The 25,663-nt window shown below is 42.1% G+C and overlaps 2 protein-coding genes across 6 annotated transcripts in view; both read left to right on the top strand.

Moving 5' to 3' along the window:
- LOC307112768 (WASH complex subunit 2A-like) overlaps window positions 1-2,237 on the top strand; it is a 70,075-nt gene extending 67,838 nt beyond the window's left edge. For all 5 annotated transcript variants that reach the window (XM_079793719.1, XM_079793721.1, XM_079793720.1 and 2 more), the window contains 2 exons: window positions 544-721; window positions 1,898-2,237. In XM_079793719.1, the coding sequence (XP_079649845.1) occupies window positions 544-721; window positions 1,898-2,034 (315 nt within the window). In that variant the 3' untranslated portion in view covers window positions 2,035-2,237. The remainder of the gene's footprint in view (window positions 1-543; window positions 722-1,897) is intronic.
- Window positions 2,238-7,800: 5,563 nt separating this feature from the next.
- ZFAND4 (zinc finger AN1-type containing 4) overlaps window positions 7,801-25,663 on the top strand; it is a 109,782-nt gene continuing 91,919 nt past the window's right edge. Inside the window, exons 1-2 of the mRNA XM_079793727.1 lie at window positions 7,801-8,108; window positions 20,402-20,699. Of these exons, the coding sequence (XP_079649853.1) occupies window positions 20,519-20,699 (181 nt within the window). The 5' untranslated portion in view covers window positions 7,801-8,108; window positions 20,402-20,518. The remainder of the gene's footprint in view (window positions 8,109-20,401; window positions 20,700-25,663) is intronic.

Consider the following 25,663-nt stretch of genomic DNA (forward strand, 5'->3'; position numbering starts at 1 on the left):
ATCTTGGTTTTTATCAGCCAGCTTCCTTGGCAGCCATTCTGTGGCCGGTATAAGGCAGCATTGGTGCGGTTTGGGTGTTGAACCTGGTTCTGGGGAAGCAGGTCCTAGCTGATGACTGAGCACAGACTGTGAGGCCCTCAGTGGCGCTCTGGGCAGGTGTGCATTGAGCATCTGGGTACTGGAGACACCAGTGAACTAGGACCTGTGCTCTGCTCCTCAGAGCTCCCAGGGAGGGGGATTGGGACAAGGCAACAGATAATGGTAAGTGTCATATAGAAAACAACCGAGGGTAGTGGGGCAGAGTGATGGATGGGGGGAGGCGCTCCTTCAGATAGGACTGGTAGAGAAGGCCTCTCTATGGAGTTGGCATTTGAGCTGAGACTAGAAGAATAAGAAGGACTGGGCCAGGCAGAAATCTAGGAGGCAGGTCATGTTGTTGTTCCAGAACACTGGAAATTTACATTTCTGCAACTTGTTGAAATGAGTGTTTTTAGTAAAAAGTTTGATTTAATATTGTTTTGCTTGTTTTTTTACCTTAACAAGGATGATATATTTGCTACAGAAGCAATTAAACCCTTACAAAAAACAAGAGAGAAGGAAAGGACATTTGAACCCAACTTGTTCGATGATAACATTGATATCTTTGCTGACCTAACTGTAAAACCAAAAGAAAAGTCCAAAAAGAAAGTGGAAGCTAAGTCTATATTTGATGATGACATGGGTAAGTTGGGTTTTCTACACATGACATAGAGATTATTACCATTCAATGACTTGGTATTTCTCCTGCTACCTTTATCTTGGCCTTTTCCTGGAAAATGTTCCCCAGTGGGGTTCCTTTGGCTTGCTGTGTAATCCTGAATTAGGCTGAGGATGGATAGGTAAATCGTGAAATAGCTTTTGGGTATCATGGACATCAAGGATTTGAAGGATCCCAGAATTTGATCTTTAAGTGTAATTTAACTTTTATCTTATGCCCACTGCCAATTATCTGTGACAAATCTGCACACTGATGCTATGAAAGGGGGATCAGAATTATCAACCACATGTAAAGTTGACAGAGGTTGCTGCCTTGGGCATGATGCAGTTGGTTGAGTCAGAGTTCTAGGTGGAGAGTGAGCATCAGTGTCCAGAGGGGCAATTCAGGAAAACAGGACTAGATAGGAAAGTAGGTTATAACTCAGACTTTACATCTCATCAAAGATCTGTGTTTGTAAATATGCTCATTTTCTGTCCATTGTGTAACATCTACTTTATTAATGGGCAAGCCAAATGCCTCATAACCCTAAATGTAATGACTTGGTGTTGGTAATAGAATTTGGGCTGAGGCCAGATATGCAGTTCCTCCTCCTTCTCTTCTCTCTCCCAGGTCGAAACCTTGGGGTTAACTGGTAGAAAGCTGGTGCTGAAGTGCCAGACTGGGTCTGTTCCCCAAGCAAGCTGTGAGCTCCATCTCCACCTGCTTCCAATCACATGGGGTGCAGAAGAGACTTATATTACAAAAGAAGTAATACATACCTCTTGTAATAGATTAATACTATTCAGAAAATGTAAACAGTGGAAAACAAACCTAGAGGTAGCCATTATTAAGAGTTAGGCTGTAATCTTTCTGATATGCTGATACTGTTATAGGTTTGAATACTTACTTTCTTCCAAAATAAGAATATACCTTCATAGCTGAGAAAATAGTGTTCAGAGAGAACCTGTGACTTGTATGTGGTCATAAAACTTAATTAGTAGTCGGACCAGAATCTAAGAGGCTTGGCTCTATTGTAGCGTTTTTTTGGTAACCCATTCTGTTACCAGACTTGAGTCTTGTGATTTGTGTAGTTGTTTTCTTTTTTTGTTTGTGTTTTTCTTTTTTTGCCTATTTAGCAACTCTTTTTCTTTCTTTTTAAAGATGATATCTTCTCTGGCATCCAGGCTAAGACAACCAAACCAAAAAGTCGCTCTTCACAGGCAGCACCTGAACCAAGATCTGAACAGAAGGTGGCCAACATATTTGATGATCCTTTGAATGCCTTTGGAGGCCAGTAGAGCATACAAAGTATGCCATCTCACTCTTTAGCTACATCCTTGAGTTAATAATTCTGTTATGCATTTTTTGTTTTAACTGAATTATCAGAAGCAAATACTGAAACAGTGTACTCACCTCTTACCAAATGCACTTTGTATTTTTCTGCACTGGTTTTAATCATGCTTAATACTGCAAAACAAAAATAAAGGTTTCACAGTGTTTATTTTTGTTTGTTCTTTTAAAAGTATATTTAATACTAGAGGCCCCGGTGCACGAATTTGTGCACGGGTGGGGTCCCTCGGCCTGGCGCAGCAATCGGGGCCAATCAGGGCCATGGAAGGTAGATCGGTTGTTTGGTCACTTAGGCTTTTATATATATAGATAATTAGCTTTGGTAGAGCCACAATATTAGGAAAGAAACCTATTTGGGCCTTTAATGGGTGGGCAAGGAATCCCAGAGGTGGCAAGCAAAAGCCAGACTGATGACCAGGAGTCTTCCTTATACTTGGATGGGAGCCCTATCTTAGAGCCTGGGCAGATGGTAGAGGAAGGGGATGAGAGATTATCTACTTCATGAGTCTTCGCAATAGGAGAGAGGTTTAATATCTCTACAAGTCCTCTAAGGGAAGGTTTGACAGACTATGGCCCTTCACTCTCTGTTTTTGAAAATAAAGTTTTATTAGAACACAACTATACCCATTTATTTACATACTAGGGGCCCGGTGCACGAAATTCGTGCACTGGGGAGGGGTCCCTCAGCCCAGCCTGCCCCCTTTCACATACTGGGATTTAGGCTTGGGAAGGGGTTCCCCCCCAACCTCTTATCGTAGGCTCAGCCCCTTCCCAAGCCTAAAGCCTCCGCCCCAGGTTTAGGCTTGGGAAGGGGTTCCCCACCCGCACCTCCGATCACAGGCTCAGCCCCTTCCCAAGCCTAAAGCCTCAGCCCCAGGTTTAGGCTTGGGAAAGGGTCCCCGCCCCCAGCACCTCCCCAAGCCTGAAGCCTCTGCCCCAGGTTTAGGCTTGGGAAGGGGTCTCCACCTGCACCTCTGATCACAGGCTCGGCCCCTTCCCACGCCTAAAGCCTCCGCCCCAGGCTTTAGGCGTGGGAAGGGGACCCCCGCCCCTCAGATTGCAGGCTCGGCCCCTTCCCAAGCCTAAAGCCTCTGCCTGATGGCCGACTGGTAGTGACCTGGGTGCCGAGGAGGTTCCCTGGACCCAGGTATGTATGCAAATTAACCGCCATCTTTGTTGGGTTAATTTGCATACTCTGTGGGCGTAGCGAAGGTATCGTCACTTTACATGTTTCTCTATTAGGTAAGACTAGAGGCCTGGTGCACAAAATTTGTGCACAGGTAGGGTCCCTAGGCCTGGCTGGTGATTAGGGCTGATCGGGGCCTTCTGGCTGTGACTAGGGCCTTCCTTCTGGCTGCTGGCTGGGGCCTTCCTTTGTTCTACGCCGCCCCCTCGTGGTCAGCACACATCATAGCTAGCAATCGAACTCCCAAGGGGACACTTTGCATATTAGCCTTATATATGTATAGATTGTCTATGATTCTTACCCTATCTATAATGCCAGAGTAGTTGTGACAAAGGCTGGATGCCCAACAAAGCCTAAGATATTGTCTGTCTTGCCTTTTTTAGAAATCGTTAGCTGATCCTTGCTCTCATTTCCATTCCTTGGAGCTTTACATTATTTTGTCAAAGAGGCAGAATGAACCTAGGTAATTGTAGGGAGAAGTGCTAGGGGTGGAAATGCCAGCCTCTAGAGCAGCACTTAAGGGAATGTCCTGTAATTGTTGCCCAGTGTAGCTACTAGCCACATAGATGGCTGTCCCTCCCAGTCGGTGTTTTCCTATGCTGTGCCATCTTGGTGCTCAGAAGTCAACCTGTAACAATGGCACAATCTTGTAGGCAAGTTTGGCTTCACCAATCCTGAAACCACTAACTTCTTCCTTGCCCATTTTTCAGATTGCACTGGGAGTTGCTCATCTCATAGCCAAGGATTTTGTACAGCTGCCACAGATCAGCTGTTGGCCCTACTCTGCTTACCCTATGGCAGGAGAGGGTGCTTACTAGTTGCCTATTCTTTTTCTCTGATCCTTTTGTGCATGATATTGTTGTACTTAACCCAGTTATTAATTAACTGGAAAGGCCAAATATTATAGGCATGCCCAATAAAGTCTAAGGTGCTTGCCTGTCTGTCATACCTGGGAATAGGGCATTAGCTAGAGTAGGCCTGTAGGAGTGGCCACTGCAAGTGCAGGAAGATTTGATATTTCAGCTCCTAAACAAAGGGGCTCTTTTGCTCTTGCCTGCTCCTTGCTGCTGGGGTCTAACTCCTGACTTGGGCTCCCCACATGGCCCACAGCCATGTGGACCCCACACACATGGACTGTGACTAGCCTGACACTACACTGGGCTCAGCTCCACCATGGAACGGAAACTGGACACTGGCTTTTCTTTGGTTCTGCTGACTCCTACCTGCATATTTTCCAGGACTGGTTTAGGGGAAAAGGGACTTTGGAAAATGAGCGATATAATTCCATACAAATAAAGCTTTCTGCCACATCTCATCCTCACGTGGGGGCAGGTGGAAATTCTTATTCCAGAGTTGCCTCAAGAACCCCACTCCCACTAGCAATGGAGAAGAGCAGTCCATGCAATTATCCGATAACACATGAACGTTCTGTCCCTTAGATTATTTGTATACATAGTTTCCTGCTCTGAGTCTGAGCTCACTGTGGTGGTTGACTCAGTAAGCATTTGTTAAACATGGTTTTCTTTGGGAGTGAACAAATCTGATCTGTCCTTACGATTGATTCCAGGGAATTCAGGAGAGTTAGAAAATAGGTAAATTGCTATTTTGAAAAGTTTGAAAGGGGAGGGAACTTATATTTATTGGCCATGTGGTGAGCATTTCTTATTTTATTCAGTCTCCGTAACTCAGGTAGGTAATGTCCTCATCCTATCTAATAAATGAGTAATATGCAAATTGACCGTACCTCCGCTACACCAACAAGCCATGCCCACCAGCCAATCAGGAGCGAATAAGCAAACAAACCCAACCAAGATGGCTGTGGCCACAGAGAGCAGGAGGGAGGCTTGGGTTTCCCCAGCAATGGAGGAAGCCAACCTTTCCACCTGCCCTTGCTGGCCTAGGCCTCCACTCAAGTCTACAAAGTTTCAATGATAGAAGATAAATAAATATAAACAGAAATGGCGGCAACCCCAGAGCTGGAAAGAGCAGGAGGCTAGGGTTGCCCCCGGCAATGGAGGAAGCCAAGCTTCTGAAGCCCTGGCCTGCCTTGGCCTCCCCTCCAGGCTACAAAGTTTCAATTATAGAAGATACATAAATCCCAACAGAAATGGCTGCCACCACGGAGCAAGCAGGAGGCTTGGCTTCACTGAAGGCTGCAAAGTTTCAATTGTAGAAAATAAATAAATCCCAGATACCAGGGCCTCTGCTTGGGTCACCGGGGGGCGTGGCTGGCCTGCAAACCACCACAGGCCCCTCGCCCAGTCTGCCCCACACCCCAAGGGAACCCCCACCCTGATCCGGGACACCCTTCAGGGCAAACCAGCTGGCCCCCACCTATGCACCAGGCCTCTATCCTATCTAATGAAAGAGTAATATGCAGATTGACCATCACTCCAACACACAAGATGGCTGTCCCCATGTGGTCAAAGATCCTGCCCCCATGTGGACACAAGATGGCCACCACAAGATGGCCAGCAGGGGAGGGCAGTTGGGGGCGATCAAGCCTGCAGGGGAGGGCAGTTAGGGGTGACCAGGCCGGCAGAGGAGGGAAGTTGGGGGTGACCGGGCCTGCAGGGAAGGGCAGTTGGGGGGGACCCAGGCCTGTAGTGGAGAGCAGTTGGGGGACCAGGCTGGCAGAGGAGCAGTTAGGCATCAATCAGGCTGGCAGGAGAGTGGTTAGGGGGTGATCAGGCTCGCAGGCAGAAGTGGTTACGGGCAATCAGGAAGGCAGGCAGGCGAGCAGTTGGGAGCCAGCAGTCCTGGATTGTGAGAGGGATGTCCAACTGCCCGTTTAGGCCCGATCCCGGGATCATGCCTAAACGGGCAGTTGGACATCCCTTGAGGGGTCCCATATTGGAGAGGGTGCAGGCTGGGCTTAGGGACACCCCGCCCTCTGTGCACGAATTTTGTGTACCGGGCTTCTAGTCCTATCTAATAAAAGAGTAATATGCAAATTGACCATCACTCCAAGACACAAGATGGCCTCCCCTATGTGGTCAAAGATGGCTGCCCCCATGTGGACACAAGATGGTCGCCACAAGATGGCCTGCAGGGGAGGGCAGTTGTGGGCAGTTAGGGGTGACCAGGCCAGCAGAGGAGGTCAGTTGGGGGGGACCAGGCCAGCAATGGAGGACAGTTGGGGGGACCCAGGCCTGCAGGGGAGGGCAGTTGGGGGGGGCAGGCCTGCAGGGGAGGGCAGTTGTGGGCAATCAGGCAAGCAGGGAATGCAGTTAGGGGTGACCGGGCTGGCAGAGGAGGGCAGTTGCAGGAAACCAGGTCAGCAGGGGAGGGCAGTTGGGGGGACCAGGCCTGCAGAGTAGAGCAGTTGGGGGCACCAGTCCTGCAGGGGAGGGCAGTTTGGGGGGGACCAGGCCTGCAGTGGGGGGCAGTTGGGGGGGGCGGGACCAGGCCAGCAGTGGAGGACAGCTGGGGAGACCTAGGCCTGCAGGGGAGGACAATTGGGGGGGGGGGGACCAGGCTGGCAGGGGAGGGCAGTAGGGGCAACCAGGCTGGCAAGGGAGGGCAGTTAGGGGCAATCAGTCCAGCCAGGGAGCAGTTAGGCATCGATCAGGCTGGGAGAGGAGTGGTTAGGGGGTGATCAGGCTGGCAGGCAGAAGCGGTTAGGGGCAATCAGGCAGGCAGGCAGGTGAGTGGTTGGGAGCCAGCAGTCCTGGATTGTGAGAGGGATGTACAACTGCCTTGTTAGGCCCGATCCCACAGGGTGCAATGGGCAGTCAAACATCCCTCTAGGGGTCCCAGATTGGAGAGGGTGCAGGCTGGGCTGAGGACCACCTCCCTTCCCCTACCCTCCACCCACCCACCCCCCGTGCACTAATTTCGTGCACTGGGCCTCTAGTTTTACAGAAAAGGTTAAAATCTGGAAGCAGTGTAGAATGGTGGAACAGGTTTAGATCTTTTTTTTTTTAACTTTATCTTTATTGTTGGAAGTATTACAGATGTCCCCTTTGTGTGTGTTTTTCCCCATTGATCCCCCTCTATCCCATACCCAAGTTTAGATCTTTTTGAGATCTAGATTTAAATCTGACTCTCCACTCAGAGCTGTTTGAATGCAGCAAATTGTTTCCCTTTCTTAGCTTTTATTTGATCCCTTGTCAAGTGTTTTCAGTACCAACTTTGCAGGAATATGAGGGGAGCAAATATGCAATGCGCATATTCAAGGCAGGCAGGGACGCTGGAAGCGCTGGGCTCTGGAAAGGCCCGCACCCGTGGCCTGGGACTCCCCGGCCAGCCAGAGGCCAGCGCGTCGCTCCCGGCAGCCTGTGCGCGGTCGCCAGGCCGCCCCGGGCGCTAGGCAGGTGTCTACTTTAGTAATAAAGGGTCAACATCCGGGCCACTCCCAACCGACGGCCACTCCGAACCCAAAGAAAGCCGGCGCCCCAGCAACCGCCGGCGCCTGCGGCCAAGCCTGATTGGAGGGCGGCGTGAGCGGCGGCGAGCGATTGGGTGGGTGTCACAAAGGGGCGGGGCGCGGCCGGCGGCGGTGCTCCCAGCGCGGGCGGCTGGCGACCGAGCGAGCGCACCCGACAGCCGGTGAGGGCGAGCGGGCCGGATGGGGAGGGCGCCCCGGGCCGCGGGCCGCTGAGCCGGCCGCGCTGCCGTCGCTGCCGCCGGGGGCCCTAGAGCAGCGCGGCCTCCGGGCGCAGCGCAGGCGGGGGCCGCCCCTGCGCTGCTGCCGGAGACCCGCGCCGGGCGTCTCCGCCAGGTCACAGCCTCCACTGTCCCTCCCGCTGGGCGCGACGCCAGCCCGACCGGAGCCCGATCGCTGTCCTCCCGCGTCTGTGGAACCAGCTACTCCGGAGGAGCCGGGCTGCGCAGGTGACTCAGTGCCTGTTCCCGGGCGGCTCCAAGGACTCCCAGTGCCGCTGGGAGATGACTTCAGGCTGGAGTCGAGGGTGCAGATGCGAGGTGTAGGCAGATGATGTCTGTGCTTGTATTGAAAACTTAGGGTTAGTACAAACAGCTCATCAGTAGTCACCATTTTTAATGACTGCATATCATCTGGATCTCTTGACGTTGGAGGAAAAGTTTAAAAGATAACTGCTCTTATGTGGCTGATATTCTTTAGGACGGGATAAAGCTGATTCCTAGTCACTGAAATGGCTGATTTGGCGCTATTGTTGCCTTACCTGGCTTTGGTTGTATTTTTTTTTTAAAGATATATATTTTTATTGATTTCAGAGAGGAAGGGAGAGGGAGAAATAGAAACATCAATGTTGAGAGAGAATCATTGATCGGCTGCCTCCTGCATGCCCCTTACTGGTGGTCGAGCCTGCAACCCAGGCGTGTGCCCTTGACCGGAATGGAACCCAGAACAGGCCGATGCTCTGCCCACTGAGCAAAACCAACTAAGGTTCTTTGGTTGTATTTCTAAGAACTTTTTCAGCCCCGCCAGTGTGGCTCAGTGGTTGGGCATGACCCATGCACCAAGAGGTCCCAGGGCACATGCCTGGATTCCTAGTAGGGGCATGCAGGAGGCAGCTGATGAATGTTTCCCTCATAGATGTTTCTATCTTTCTCCTCCCTTCTTCTCTCGCTAAAATCAATATAAACTTACTAAAAAATTTTTTTAAAGATCTTTTTTTAGAAGGAATGAGAAATGTCTTGGGAATTGATTTAGAAATGTTTTTCGATTCTATTACTCTTTTAAATATATATATATATATATCCTTTTTATTGATTTCAGAGAGGATGAGAGAGGGAGAGAGAAACATCAATGATGAGAATCATTGATCTGCTGCTTCCTGCACGCCCCCTAGTGGGGATGGAGCCCACAATCTGGGCATGTGCCCTGACCCGGAAAGGTGAGCGCCTGGTTCATTGGTCAACCCTCAACCACTGAACCACGCAGGCTGGGCTGATTCCATTACTCTTAATAGCTAAGTCTGTTTTTTAAATTATTGGTAAAAATTCTGGAAGAACTTTTTTTCTCTCTCTGCCTTCCTTTCCTGTTCCATTTTTTATCGTCTTGTTCTTGCATCATTTTCCATCCTTTGAGTCTTCACTGCCCTTTGCTTTCCAACATCAGAGAGTTCCGTAATAGGCTCAGTTGAGCATGACCACACGACACTTTAAGAAACTGCCATGGACCCTGCTTTTAATACTGGCTGGGTCTTTGGCCTGTTGAGCTTCTATTTGACCCTCTACCATCATGTAGTCCTCCAGTCAGTTTAACAAGATTTAATGGCCTAAAATTGTCCTCTGTTACAGTGATTTCTACTGCCGAGGAGACATATATCTATTTTCTTGAGGCATACATTTCAGTTTTTAATTTAGTTACCAACCTTGCTTCTTTTTGGATATTGATTTTACTCCATTGATTAGGGCCCAAAATTATGTTGGGTGTCCCAGCACAATTAATGCTGTGCTAGGTTGCTGTTTTTCTTTTAGCCCATGCTTGATTGATTCTCCTGGTAGGTGGACTTCCAAATCTGTCTTTTCTCCCGTCCCCGGCTTGTTCATTATCACATTCAGGGTGTTGCTGTGGAAGAGTATTGTGGTGTGCTCCTTATATCTCCTGTCTCTAAATTCCCTGGTCAGGCACTGGTCACCCATTCCTTTATTTCTGTAACATTCATTTCAGCATTCCTGTCCCCTGACTTCTGTTGCTAGAGCTGCTACCATATAGGTAGGAATGCTATTGCCTTTGGGGGAACAGCTACTGCTAGTTCTAAAGTATATTTCTTATTTAATATATCATGATAAGTATGCTCTTAAGAATCCACATGTTATCTAAAATATTAAAAAAGAAGTTTCAGTGAGGAGAAAGAAGGGTCAGGGGTTAGCTTCATACAAAGTAAAAAAAAATTTTAGGCATTTCAATGTATTAAAGATAAAAGAAATAAAACCTGAGCAATAAGGCCATTTATTTGGCTTATATTTAAAAGCAATAATCTTTTTCTACTATCATCAGCAGTATTATTAGCACAGTATTTTGTGTCCTTATATTTATTACTCATTATTTTGATAAATATATAACTGCACTCAAAACTGTGTTGCTAGCAATAACTTTTCTTTCTGTGATGCCATCCCTTTAGGACCATTAGCAGTTTGCACAATGCAATTCAGATTCCTTATTAAATTAATTATACTTCATTAGTATTATAAAAATTCATACTATAGCAGAAATCACTATATGTGCTTGTATGTCATAAGTTGTATAAACTTTGGTGGACTTAGTTTGGAGTGAATCATAACATGATTCCCATGGAAAACCAACAAATATTCGGAGCATAACCAACCATTCCTTCATCTTTAAATCAGGGATAATATATTTCCTATATCACAGGTTTGTTCTAGGACAGTGGTCGGCAAACTCATTAGTCCACAGAGCCAAATATCAACAGTACAATGATTGAAATTTCTTTTGAGAGCCAAATTTTTTAAACTTAAACTTCTTCTAACGCCACTTCTTCAAAATAGACTCGCCCAAGCCGTGGTATTTTGTGGAAGAGCCACACTCAAGGGGCCAAAGAGCCGCATGTGGCTCGCGAGCCGCAGTTTGCTGACCACGGTTCTAGGATCAATTGAAAGACTGAATATTTATGTACTCTTTCATTGAACAAACTTTAGTGAGTACCAATATGTACAAAACACTGTCCTAGGTAAGTAGCGTACAGTTTAGTAGAATAAGAAAGCCATGTAAAAAATGAAATTGATTGTAATGGGTGCAATATATGGTAGAGGTATATGATAGAGGTGCAAAGGAGAGTAACCATAAAAGGCTTTGTGGAATAGTTGCCACTTGAGCTGAGTCTTGAAAGATGATTAGATATTGTCAGGTAGCCAATTGTGTGGATGGCAGTGAGTAGAGCAAAGCAGGAGGAATGATATAGAGGCTATGTGTTCCAAAACTGCAGGTGCAAATGATTAGAGCAGAGAGGTACCAGAGGTGTTACAGGGTGGGATGAAGTAAGTATATGAATAATTACCAAGGTGGAGACTGTACGACAAGAAGTAGGTTCATAGGAAAGATGATTAGTTTTGAATATGTTGGATTTCAGATGTCTGTCAATTGTTAATATTGCAGATGCTTATGGGATATAATGCCTATAGAATGGAGATGTAAGTTGCTAATAAAACCACAGCCTTTAAAAATAACTGCTCTTATAGACACGTTTCTATGAAAAGTGCAGTGACTTCAGTGATATCTCATATTCTTTGAAAAAAAAAAGTAAATAATTTATCCCATTTTTCTTCTTTATTCTTTTACTTCCCTAGTGTTCATTTTTTATTCACCTAGGCTTACTTACTGATATCCTTCCACTCTGAGGCTTTACCCATTCTGAAATACATTTAAAAGTTTATTCACTTCTGGACTACATCAAACAAAAAGTTTTTGCACAAGAAGGGGAACCATCAACAAAACAAAAAGTCACCCTACTGAATGGGAGAACATATTTGCAACTTATACATCTGATAAGGGGTAATATCAAGAATGTATAAGGAACTCATACAACTTAACCCTTTGCACTCGCTTGCTTTTTTCTCGATTCCTTTATTCTACTCAGGATTTAATTTTTTAAATACCCCAGATTTTACAAAGCGCAGCAGTAGAATAAAAAACTGGTTTCTTTTCATACAAACTTATTTATTTGGATTTTTTTATATTTCAAATTATTGATACATTCAAAGAGTAATTTTAATCTCGATGCTAACCGTGTCGAGTCACACTCGACATCCGATTGCAAAAGGTTAACACCAAAAAACCCCTAAAGCATACAATTAAAAAATGAGCAGAGGACCTGAATAGACATTTCTCCAAAGAGGGCATATAGACGGCCAATAGACAGATGAAAAGATGCTCAATATCACTAATCAGGGAAATGGACATTAAAACCACAATGAGATACCACCTCACACCTGTCAGAATGGCTGTTATCATTAAATCAACAAATAAGTGCTGGTTAAGATGTGGGGAAAAGGAAACCCTCATACATTCTTGGTGGGATTGTAAATTAGTGCAGCCACTATGGAAAACAGTACAAAGATTTCTCAAAAATAAAAAATAGAGGCCCCATATGATCCAGCAATTCCACTTCTGGGTATTTATCCAAATACAAAAATACTAATTCAAGAAGATATGTATGCACCCCTATGTCCTTACAGCATTACTAATAATAAGCAAGATATGGAAGCAACCTAGACATCCATCAATAAATGAATGGATAAAGAATATGTAAAATATAGATATCACAATATATATAGACAACAAGCTTATGGTTGCCAAAGGGGATGTGAATTTTTAAAAAAAGGTCCATTAAGAAATACCAGCATTGCATCCCTAGTGGTTGGTACATAATTGATATCTCAATAAATATTTATTGGAAGAATACTTCATTTGCAAATAATGCATTTAGATAACATGAGTGAACAGGTTAAAACATTTATCCACCTCTAGGAAATATTTCCCAACTTATTCTATGAGGCCAATATCACTTTGGTAACAAAATCAGACAAAGGCATGTAGAGAAAATTAGATCAAGCTTCTGGTAAAGATGGCTGAGAAGGTAAATGTGGTATTCGCAGCCTCCCACAACCACATCAAAATTACAACTAAATATAGAACTACCATCATTCAGAACTGCCTGAAATCTGGCTGAATAGAAGTCATACAACTAGTGAAGTAAAGAAGAAAGAACATTGAGATTGGTAGGAGGGGGCTGAAGTGTGTACAGGATGGTCTGACACCCATGTGCAGTAGTTTTTTTTTTAATTAGGAGGGATATCTTCAAGGCCTTCTGTGAGAAGCAGGGGTCCCCAGCCCCACACCAGACCTCAAGCCCCTGGAAGAGAAGAACTGAGAAGAGAAGTTCTCATAACTTCAGGCTGTAAAAACCAGCAGGGATTGTGGCTGAGTGACATGGAGGCTGCTGGAGTCCCAGGTGTTCCTCTTAAAGGGCTGGTGCAGGAACTTACAAGGTCCTGCTTACCCTGAGCTCCAGTGCCGAGCGCAGCTTTGGGGGAATCCAGGGACATACGGGGAGGAACTGGACTGTCTGGCGTCAAGGCAAGAATCGGGGGCAGCTTTTTCCTAGACGGGGTGCCAGCAGGGGTCATTGTTCCTGTGCTGGAATCTTCCTGTCCCAGAGCTGACTGGCAGCCATATCTGAGTTTCCATCAGCATAGCCTACATTGTTTGCTCCACCCTAGTGATTTCCTGATAACCCTGCCCCTTTCAATTTGCAGCCCCATCCAAGCTGCAGCTGCTTTTCCATATGAATGACTATACTTGCTAAGGCTCCAGACTTTGCTAAAATCTCTTAAATAAGCAGCAGCTGGAGTCAGCGTGCCCCAAACCTATCAATAGGCTGGAGTCAGCGTGCCCCAAACCTATCAATAGGCTGGAGTCAGCGTGCCCCAAACCCATTTACCAGGCTGTCTTGCTTCACAGCTGGGCCTCACCTGGGCACTTCCTAGTGAGGAAGTAGCAGCCATCTGCAGATCTCTTGGTAGCTCCTGCTGAGTGGCCCCAGGCAGTGGCTGACTTTGCACCTCCCAGGAGGCCTCAGAGTCAGTGCACCCGGTGGACAGCTTCAGAACATACCAGATTACAACTCTACACATCCACAAGTGACACACTCAAGGGACAGACTCAGTGAGTACCAAAGCCCCACTGAAGCAAGTCCTGCTCTATAGGGTGTCTCTTGCACAGCAGCTCTTCCATTATAGCTGCAGCTGGTCTTCATAGTCAATTCCTCCCAGTGACGCCAACAGCAATCAAGGCTCAACTATAACAAGACTGTGCACACAGCCCACACAGGGGTACAGCATACCTAGAGTGCCCAGCTCAGGTAACTGGGGAGGCTGAGCCACTGGGCCCTACAGGATACCTACTATCCAGGGCCACTCTACCAATTCCAGGAAACGTAATTGTACCTAATACATAGAAACAAACATAAGGAAGCAGCCAAAGTGTGGAGACAAAGAAACATATTACAAATGAAAGAAATGGAAGCAAGAAAACTACTGGATACAGAGTTCAAAACAATGGTTATAAGGTTATTCAAGGATCTTAATGAGAGCCTCAAGGGACTTAATGATAGTTTTAAGGGACTTAGTCAAGGATCTTAATGAGAACGTCAAAGACATGAAAGAAGGACCAGTCAGAAATTAAGCATACACTAACTGAAATAAAGAATACATTACAGGGATTCAACAGTAGAGTAGAGGATTCAGAGAATCAAATCAAAGATGTGGAATACGAGGAAGCAAAAAACATCCAATCAGAAGAGCAAAAAGAAAAAACCCAAAAATATGAAGATAGTGTAAGGAGCCTCTGGGACAACTTCAAGCGTACTAACATTTGCATCATGGGGGTGCCAGAAGGAGAAGAGAGAGAGCAAGATATTGAAAACCTATTTGAAGAAATAATGACAGAAAACTTCCCCCACCTGGTGAAAGAACTAAACTTACAAGTCCAGGAAGCGTAGAGAGTTCCACACAAGCAGAACCCAAAGAGGCCTACACCAAGACACATCATAATTAAAATGCCAAGGGTTAAAGAAAAGAGAGAAACCTAAAAGCAGCAAGGGAAAAGCAGTTAGTTACCTACAAGGGAGTGACCATATGACTGTCAGCTGATTTCTCAACAGAAACTTTGCAGGCCAGAAGGGAGTGTCAAGAAATATTCAAAGTGATAAATAGTAAGGACCTATAACCAAGATTACTCTACCCAGCAAAGCTATCATTCAGAATTGAAGGGCAGATAAAGAGCTTCACAGATAAGAAAAAGCTAAAGGAGTTTATCATCACCAAACCAGTATTACAGGAAATGTTGAAGGGTATTTTTTAAGAAGGTGAAAAAGAAGGAGGAGGAGGGGGAGGACGAAGAGGGGAAAGAACGGGGAGGGAAGACATAAAAATAGGAACAATAAAATGGCAATAAATACTTATCTATCAACAATTCAATCTAAAAATCAAACTAAACGAACAAGAAATCTAATGAACAAAATAAACTGATGAATAAAATAGAATCAGAGCCATGGAAACATGGAACCTACTGATGAATCTCAGAGGGAAGAGGGGTGGGGGGGAGTTGGAAGAGATTAACCAAAGATTTTATATGCATATATGCATTATCTATGGACACAGACAATAGGGTGGTGAAGGCCAGGGCAGAGTGGGAACTGGGTGGAAGGGGGCAATGGTGGGAAAAAAGGGGACATCTGTAATACTCAACATTAAAGATTAAAAAAAAAAGCAGCCAGGTGAAGACTGGTGGGAGGGGCAGAGATGGAACTGGTTGGTGTATGTGAAATACAGAATTTATTCTTGTATTATTTATTATTGTATTATTTATTATTATTAATCACTTTTGCCTACCTCTGTATGTAAAGGATTATACACCATATACACATAGTACTTATCCTAGGAATACAAGGTTTATTCAACATCAATGTAATACTCTATGTTATAGAATAAGAGACAAAATCCACATGATCATCTCAGTAGACTGGAAAGAAAAACATTTGTCAAAATCTAACACACCTCATGGTTAAAAAAGAACAATTACATAAACACCTGATAAAGGTAATCTGTGAAAATTCCATAGCTAAAATCATATGATGAAGGACTGAATGCTTTCTCCCTACAATCAGGAATAAGACAAGAATGTCTGCTCTCAACCCCTTAGCTTCTTTTTTATTTTTATTTATTTTCACTAATTAATTAATTAATTAATTAATTTTACCATCACCATCTCATCATTTATTTTCAACTTTGTGTTGGAGATTCTTGTTAGGGCAATTAGGTAAGAAAAGGAAATATTGCCGAAACCGGTTTGGCTCAGTGGATAGAGCATCGGCCTGCGGACTGAAAGGTCCCAGGTTTGATTCCGGTCAAGGGCATGTACCTTGGTTGCGGACATATCCCCGGTAGGGGTTGTGCAGGAGGCAGCTGGTCGATGTTTCTCTCTCATCGATGTTTCTAGCTTTCTATCCCTCTCCCTTCCTCTCTGTAAAAAAATCAATAAAATAGATTTAAAAAAAAGAAAAGGAAATAGCCATCAGATTGGAAGGGAAGAAGATCTCTATTTACAGATCACATGATCTTGTATATAGAAAACCCTAAGGAATCCACTAAAAATACTTTTAGAACTAATAAATGTTTTCAGGAAGGTTGCAGTGTACATGATCAATATATTAAAAGCAATTTTATTTCTGTACACTAGCAATGCACAATCTGAAAGTGAAACTAAATTTTATTTCAGTAGTTTCAAAAAGGATAAAATTCTTCGGAATAAATACTTTTTAAAAAATTCAAAACTTGTACTCTAAAAAACATAAAATATTGTTGAAAGTCTTTTAAAATATTAAAAATATTTTTAATTTACTTCAGAGAGGAAGGGAGAGGGAGAGAGAGATAAAAATGTCTTTGATGAGAGAGAATCATCAATCAGCTGCACTCCCCCCTGTGGGAACTGAGCCCACCACCCAGCTATGTGCCTGGACCGGGAATAGAACTGAGATCTTCTGGTTCATAGATTGACGTTCAACCACTGAGCCACATTGACTGGGCCTCTTTGATGTTGAACTTATGGAAGTCTGTGTGGTCAGAGTCAGTGTGCAATATCAAAAGAACTTTAAAAGGCAGTCTCTTACTGGCAAGGTACTTTCTTTAGGAAAGCATCGATGGAACCTATCCAGAAAAAGGTTCTCATCCAGGCCGTCTGGTGTACAACCAAAACACTGGAAGCTGGTGTTTATCTTTTCCCTTCAAGGCTCAGGGGTGAGCAGCTTCATAGATAAGGCAGTCCTGATTATAAACCCTATTGCATTTGCACAAAACAGTAGAGTTAGCTTATCCCTTCCTTTCTTAAATCCTGGTGGTTGTTTTTCATCTTTACTAATAAATGTCTTTTGTGGCATCCCCTCGGCCCAACCCCCTAGAATAGGACACCTTTGTCTGCATTAAAAACTTGTGAGGTAGACACCCGTTCTCTTCAATGATTTTCTTTTTTGTTCTTCTCAATAACTTTCTTAGTGGCATCTGGGAACTGGTCTGCTGCTTCTTGGTTAGCTGAAGCTCCTTCTGTTATCTTGACATTTTAAAAATCAAACCTCTTTCTAAAATTATCAAACCATCCTTTCCTGCCATTAAGTTCTCCAGCTTTAGATCCTTCAGCTTCCTTTTGCTTTAAGTCTCAAATGGAGTCTATAGGTATGTCTTTCTTGTAGCTATCTTGCCCCAACATTAAAGCTACATTTTCAATACACAATCAAAAGGTATTTCACAAAAAGTGCAAGGTTTTTGTGCCTGATGGTGTAACCACAGCAACGGGTTCACAAATTTCATCCCCCCACCTTTTTTTTTTACAATGGTCCTTATACCTCATTCATTTATCTTGAAATGGTGAGCAACTTAAGCAATTCATTTTTTTCTTATATTATGACTTTTCTCTACTTCTTAGAAGCACTTCTAGAATCACTAGTGGCACTTTGTATGGGTCTTATGATGTTATTCAAGGTTTATGTTATTATACTGACCATGATGAAAAATATGTGAGATCCTTGAGAGATCACTTTTAATTGCAATATGCAATTTACTGGAGAGACGAGCTGGTTACATGGCGATGATTACTATCACATGGTATTTTAAGCAGATTCTCACAACACGAGCTCACTGCTAATATAGCAGTAGGAGGTAACTACAAAATTATTATAGTAGTACAGTATGTACTACAGTTAATTTTATGCAGTTGTGATCTAATATTATATATTTACATTTGTTTTTATTTCTCTCAACTGAATGGTGTGTATGGTCCGGTTTGTGTGCTTAAGTTTTGATAAACTTTAACTGTATAATAGATTTGTATATATTTTGTGGCAGTAAATTACAAAATAAACTAGTTTCTACATATATTTTTTACAGTCATGACATACCAAACTTTTTCTCTTTTTTCAATATTTCAAGGCACCACAATTTGTCTGTGAGTTTTTCAAATTGTCACAAATCGCCCTGCATATAAGTGAACCTGCACAGTTCAAACCTGTGTTGTTCAAGGGTTAGCTGTAAAGTAAAACTTTATTACCTTGGATTAGGCAAAGCTTTTAAAATATGACACCCAGCCGAAACCGGTTTGGCTCAGTGGATAGAGCGTTGGCCTGCGGACTCAAGGGTCCCAGGTTCGATTCCGGTCAAGGGCATGTACCTTGGTTGCAGGCACATTCCCAGTAGGGGGTGTGCAGGAAGCAGCTGATCGATGTTTCTCTCTCATCGATGTTTCTAACTCTCTATCCCTCTCCCTTACTCTCTGTGGAAAATCAATAAAATATATTTTAAAAATAAATAAAAATAAAATATGACACCCAAAGCACAAACAGCAATAAATAAATAAATAAATAAATAAAATAGCCAAATTGGACTTTATTAAAATAAAAATTTTTTATTTAACCATCAAGATAGTTAAAAGACAACGCTTAAAATTTTAGTGAATCATATATCTGTTAAGAGACTTCTATTTAGAAAACAAAAAAATCCTTACAACTCAATAACAAAAAGACAACCCAGTTAAAAGTGGACAAAGGATCTGAATAGACTTTCTGAATAGACATTTCTGTAAAGAAGGTATAGAAATAGCCAATAAGCACATAAAATGATGCTTAACATCAGTTATTAGAAAAAGGCAAGTCACAACAACGAGATACTACTTCATACCAACTAGTATGGCTTTAATAAAAAATACAATAAAAGTATTGGCAAGGATGTAGGGAAATCAGCACCCTCATTCATTGTAGGTTGGAATGTAAAATGGTTCAAAACTTTAAAACTTTTGAAAACAGTTTGATAGTTCCACAAATTACTAAATGTGGAGTTATCACATAACCCAGTAATCTACTCTTAGATATATCTATGGAAGAAAAAGGAAAACATGTCCACACAAAAACTTGTAATTGAATGTTCTCATAGCATTATTCATAACAGCCAAAAATTAGACATAACCCAAAATGCCCATTAACTGATGATTAGGTAAACTATTTATTCATCGATTAAAAAAAAAAGAATGAAGTACTGATACATCCTAAAACATGGATGAACTTTGAAAACATTATGTTAAGTGTAAGAAGCCAGTCACAAAAGATTACATATGTATTATTCTATTTATATGAATGTCCGGAATAGGCAAAATTATAGGGTCAGAAAGTAGATTAGTGCTTGCCTAGGGCCGAGAGGGAAAGGAGAATTTGGGAGTCATGTCTAAAGAGTACTGAGTTCCTTTCCTGGGTGATGAAAATGTTCTAACAAGGATTGTGGTGATGGTTGTACAATTCTGTGAACATACTAAAAACGAGTAAGTTTTAGACTTTAGGCGAATTCTATGGGATGTAAATTATATATAGGGAAAGCTTTTATAAGATCTGCCTACCTTTCCAGGAAGATGTATATCATCTGTTCTCTAGTTTAAGTTCAAGACCCCTTTCCTTTACAAAGCTTTTGCTGATTAATAGCAATTTATTTGATTATTCCTATTCTTCTAATTATACACTGGTCATTTATCTTAGTACTTCTGTTGGTTATGTTTGCCTCTCGTATTTATTAGTCATTGTATGTTTGTGTGTAGAGATTATGTTTAATGTCCATTATCAATATTAACTATCTCAATGCTATACTGATAGATAAGTTGTAAATCCAAATCCTCATTGATTATTTAGTGATTCCTATTTTTAAGGAAACTATTAAGATGATTGCTATTTCTTTTATTTAGTGTGATTCAAATGTATAGTGGTTATGAAGTTATGCTTTGTATGGGTTAGAAAACATAATTTACATATTTTAGTAAAGGATATACATAAATTTTTCAAAGTACTACACATGTATACCTATGTGTTGAGTTTGTTGTTTTAAATCTTATTAATAAGAAAATATTTGTAAGTAACTGTGCCGAGCTCTAGTAAGACACAGAAAATTATTGCAAATATACCTTTTAAAAATGATCTTATAGTCTAATGGAGGAGGGAGTGATTTCAGAGGCAAAGGTGAGGAGTTTAGGATTGGACAAATTAAGCACTAAAATGAATTCTGGGGTGTGGAAGATTGGGCTATAGTTCAGAAAATGTTTATGGAGGAATGACATTTTCAGATAGGCTTCTTAAACAATTCTTGTTTTTTAGGTACTAAACTCAAAACATGAACAATGATATATATTACCAATGTTCAAAGCTGATTTGGCTAGAACTGGAATATAGTTGCCTACTACATATTCCAAAGGATTTAGCAAAGTCAAAGTAATGGATAACAGAAAAGATCCTCCATTCTTCAATGAAGATAATGTGGGACCATTTTACTACAAACTTCTTTTCTATACCATGGAGCTCTTCATTGAAACATTGACTGGAACATGTTTTGAACTGAGAGTTTCACCATTGGAAGCTGTTATTTCTGTGAAAGCAAAAATTCAAAGATTGGAAGGTACTCATCTTTTTTTTTCTTTCTTTAATTTTTAGGATATGAGGATTATATTTGTTCATCAAGAGTGTATAAATAACTTTAACTTTCCTTACAGAGAAAATGTCAAACATACATGGAATTAGAAAGTATAGGATAATGAACTCCCATATAGCCCTTACTCACCTTCAACAGTTATCAACTCATGAGCTATCTTATACCATTTCTGCATCCCTCCACCTCAGTCTCCTTCTACCCAGAGTTTTTTGAAGCAAATCCATGGTATCATGTTAGTGGTGTGAAGTAATATTTTAAAAATAGTTTTTCAACAGGTTATGATGACATGCAAATTCTGCCATAACTACCTTACAGTTACTTTTTTATTTCATTTTTTATTGTTTAAAGTATTACATATGTCTCCTTTTTCCCCCATCAACCCCTCCCTGGCCACTCCCACCCCCAGACAAGCCCCCACCTCCCCAGTGTGCATATCCGTTGGTTATGCTAAATATGCATGCATGTAAGTCCTTTGGTTGATCTCTTACCCCTCTCCCCCTTCCCTCCCCTGCCTTCCTCTGAGGTTTGACGGTCCATTTGGTGTTTCTCTGTCTCTGGATCTATTTTTGTTCATCGGTTTATGTTGTTCATTATAATCCACAAATGAGTGAGATCATGTGATACTTATCTTTCTCAGACTGGCTTATTTCGCTTAGCATAATGCTCTCCAGATCCATCCATGCTGTTGCAAATGGTAAAAGTTCCTTCTTTTTTACAACAGCGTAGTATTCCATTGTGTAGATGTACCACAGTTTTCTAATCCACTCATCTGCTGATGGGCACTTAGGCTATTTCCAGATCTTAGCTATGGTGAATTGTGCTGCTATGAACAATTAGGGTGCATATGTCCTTTCTGATTGGTGTTTCTAGTTTCTTGGGATATATTCCTAGAAATGGGATTACTGGGTCAAATGGGAATTCCATTTTTAACTTTTTGAGGAAACTCCATACTGTTTTCCACAGTGGCTGCATTCCCACCAGCAGTGCATGGAGGGTTCCTTTATCTCTGCATCCTCCCCAGCACTTGTCATTTGCTGATTTGTTGATGATAGCTGTGACAGGTGTGAGATGGTATCTCATTGTAGTTTTGATTTGCATCTCTCGGATAATTAGTGACATTGAGCATGTTTTCATGCGTCTCTTGGCCTTCTGCATGTCTTCTTTTGAAAAGTGTCTATTTTAGGTCAGTTGCCCATTTTTTGATTGGATTGTTTATCTTTCTTTTGTTAAGTTGTATGAGTTCCCTGTAAATTTTGGAGATTATACCCTGATCAGAGATAACATCGGCAAATATGTTCTCCCATGCAGTGGGAGCTTACGGTTACTTTTAATGGGACATAGTAATTGAGTTTCCTTTGAGAATACTTCAAAAAAATTATTTATTTATTTTTACAATTCTTTATTGTTGAAAGTATTACATATGTTCCCCTTTTTCCCCCATTGACCCCTTCCAGCCCGCCCCACCCCCCGCACCCCTCTTACCCCAGGCTTTCAGCACCCTATTATCTGTGTCCATGGGCTGTGCATATATGCATACAAGGTCTTTGGTTGATTACCTCCCAACCACCCACCCTCCCACACCTTCCCTCTGAGATTCTGCATTCTGGATCCACTCTGTCCATCAGTTTATTTTGTTACTTAGATTCCACATATGAGTGTGATCATGTGATACTTACCTTTCTCTGAATGAGTTATTTCACTTAGCATAATACTCTCCAGGTCCCTCCAGGCTGTCTTAAAGGGTAAGAGAGTCTTCTTTTTTACTGCTTCCATAGTATTCCATGGTGTAAATGTACCACATCTCTTTTATCCACCGTCTACTGATGGGCACTTGAGCTGTTTCTAGATGTTAGCTATTGCAGATTGTGCTGCTATGAACATAGGGGTGCATACATTCTTTCTGATTGGTGCTTCTGGTTTCTTAGGATATATTCCTAGAAGTGGGATCACTGAGTCAAATGGCAGTTCCATGTTTAATTTCTTGAGGAAACTCCATACTGTTTTCCATAATAGTTGCACCAGTCTGCATTCCCACCAGCAGTGCACTAGCATTTCCTTTTCTCCACATCCTCGCCAGCACTTGTCATTTGTTGATTTGTTGATGATAGCCATTCTGACAGGTGTGAGGTGATACCTCATTGTCGTTTTAATTTGCATCTCTCTGATGATGAGTGACTTTGAGCATTTTTTCATATGTCCCTTGGCCATCTGTATGTTCTCTTTGGAGAAGTGTCTATTTAGATCCTTTGTCCATTTTTTAAATGGATAGTTTGTCTTCCTTTTAAGTTGTATGAGTTCCTTATATATTTTGGATATTAAACCTATATCAAATGTATCATTGCCAAATATGTTCTCCCATACAGTGGGCTCTTTTTTCGTTTTGTTGATGGTTTCTTTTGCTGTGCAGAAGCTTTTTATTTTGATGTAGTTCCATTTGTTTATTTTCTCCTTAGTTTCCTTTGCCCTAGGAGATGTGTGGGTAAACATATTGCTACGAGAGATGTCTGAGATTTTGCTGCCAATGGTTTCTTCTAGGATTTTGATGGTTTCACAGCTTACATTTAAGTCTTTTATCCATTTTGAGTTTATTCTTGTGTATGGTATAAGTTGGTGGTCTAGTTTCATTTTTTTTGCATGTATCTGTCCAATTTTCCCAACACCATTTATTAAAGAGACTGTTTTGACTCCATTGTATGCTCTTGCCTCCTTTGTCAAATATTAATTGAGCGTAATGGCTTGGGTCGATTTCTGGGTTCTCTGTTCTGTTCCATTGATCTATATGCCTGTTCTTGTGCCAATACCAAGCTGTTTTGATTACAGTGGCTTCGTAATATAACTTGAAATCTGGTATTGGATTCCTCCAACTTTGTGGGTTTTTTTCCTCAAAATTGCTGCAGCTATTCGGGGTCTTTTTTGATTCCATATAAATTTTTGGAGTATTTGCTCTAGCTCTGTGAAATATGCCATTGGTATTTTAATAGGTTTTGCATTAAACCTGTAGATTGCCTTGGGTAATATGGGTATTTTAATGATGTTGATTCTACCAATCCATGAATAAGGTATATTCTTCCACTTATTTATAGCTTCTTCTATCTCTTTTTTCAACGTCCTATAGTTTTCCAAGTACAGGTCTTTTGCTTCTTTGGTTAAGTTTATTCCTAAGTATCTTAATTTTTTTGTTGCAATGGTAAATGGGATTGTTTGTTTAGTTTCTCTTTCTGAGAATTCATTATTGGTGTATAAAAGAGCCATTACTTTTTTTTTTAATGTACTTTTCTGAGAAGAGTTTTTGGCTTACACTTACACATATTTGAAGTTTTCTCATTATAGCAGGGTTACTGAATATTGTACAATATCTCTTTTGTGGTTTGTATATTTGTGTAAAGTGTCATAAATTACTTTATGTAAAATTAGAGTCTTCTTCTTTATACTTTACAGATTCCTGAAATAAATGGTATTTTTGTTATAGTTGTTAAAATCCAGTTTTGACTAGAATGTTAAATTCCTCCATATAACACTAAATGGATTTTTGCTTTTCGAGTCAGCTGGAATTTGCTTGTAAAGGTAGTAACTGTCATTGCCTTTCAGCACCGTTTAAGTTCAAAATTGTAGAAGGATGAGGAGGGTTGGAATTTTTGATTTGTAAATCAAGAATCCTGGTATCCGATCTTCTGAGTAACTAACTTCTTATCCTCTGTAGGAGGGGGCAATGGCAGGGTAAAACAAATGGCTTTGTAGTTATTAGACAGTTGAGTCCTAGATTATATAATTAGAAATGCAGTTATTGGGAAATTAAATGAGGTAATATATAAAAAATGCCTATTGTCTTAGTCTGCTTGGGCTGTCATGGTCAGGTTCAGGTGAGGGCTTTCCTGACCTGTAGATGGCCACCTTCTCACTGTGTCCTCACCTGGGAGACAGGTAGAGGGAGAGGGAGGAAAAGAGAGCACTCTGGCGTCTCTTCCTAAAGGGCACTGATTCCACCATGAGGTCCTCACCCTCATGACTTCATCTAAACCCAGTTATCTCCCAAAGGCTATCTCCAAATACTATCACAATTGGGAGTTAGGGTTTTAACATATAAATTTGGGAGGGACACAGTTCAGTCCATAGCACCTACCACTAGTGGTCAGTTGATCACAATTCCTGTTTCCATTCCTCATCCTCATACCCCTCCAAACTTCCTTTCTTCTTATTCTCCATGCTTTCTTGTAACTTCTTACAGCCCATGGACAGTGACAGACATTCTGTTCTTGAGGAGGCTACAACCAGTTATTGAATTAGTCTAGTCTTTCCTCACTAAAGTAATTTCATATCTGTCATGTATAACATTTTTTATACACTGCTCTTTTGATCACTTTGTTTAGCTTTACCTATGACAATATTATACTCTCTTATTTATTACTAGAGTCCGGTGCATGGATTTGTGCACTGGTGGGGTCCCTCAGCCTGGTCTGCAGGGATAGGGCCAAAACCAGCTCTCTGACATACCCCGAGGGGTCCCGGATTGTGAGAGGGCGGTTCTCGGGTGATGCACCCTGGAATCGGGCTCCCTCCTCTCTGGTTCCGGGTGTGTCACCTGAGAACCTCAGCTGCCAAGTCACCACAGCTTGGCAGCTCCTGCATTGAGTGTCTGCCCCTGGTGGTCAGTGTACATCATAGCTACCAGTCGGACAGTCAAATGGTCAGATGGTTGCTTAGGCTTTTATATATATAGATAATATAATTTATGTTTTATTTTTAAATATATTTCTGTTGATTTCAGAGAGGAATGGAGAGGGAGAGAGAGAAACATCGGCTGCCTCCTGCATGCTCCACACTAAGGATTGAACCTGCAACCCAGGTGTGGGAATTGAAGCATAACCTCCTGGTTCGTAGATCAGTGCTCAACCACTGAGCCACACAGGGTAATTTATTTAAAAAATATATAT

The sequence above is a fragment of the Cnephaeus nilssonii genome, assembly GCF_951640355.1.
Source record: "Cnephaeus nilssonii genome assembly, chromosome: 16".
In the NCBI taxonomy this organism is placed as follows: Eukaryota; Metazoa; Chordata; class Mammalia; order Chiroptera; family Vespertilionidae; genus Cnephaeus; species Cnephaeus nilssonii.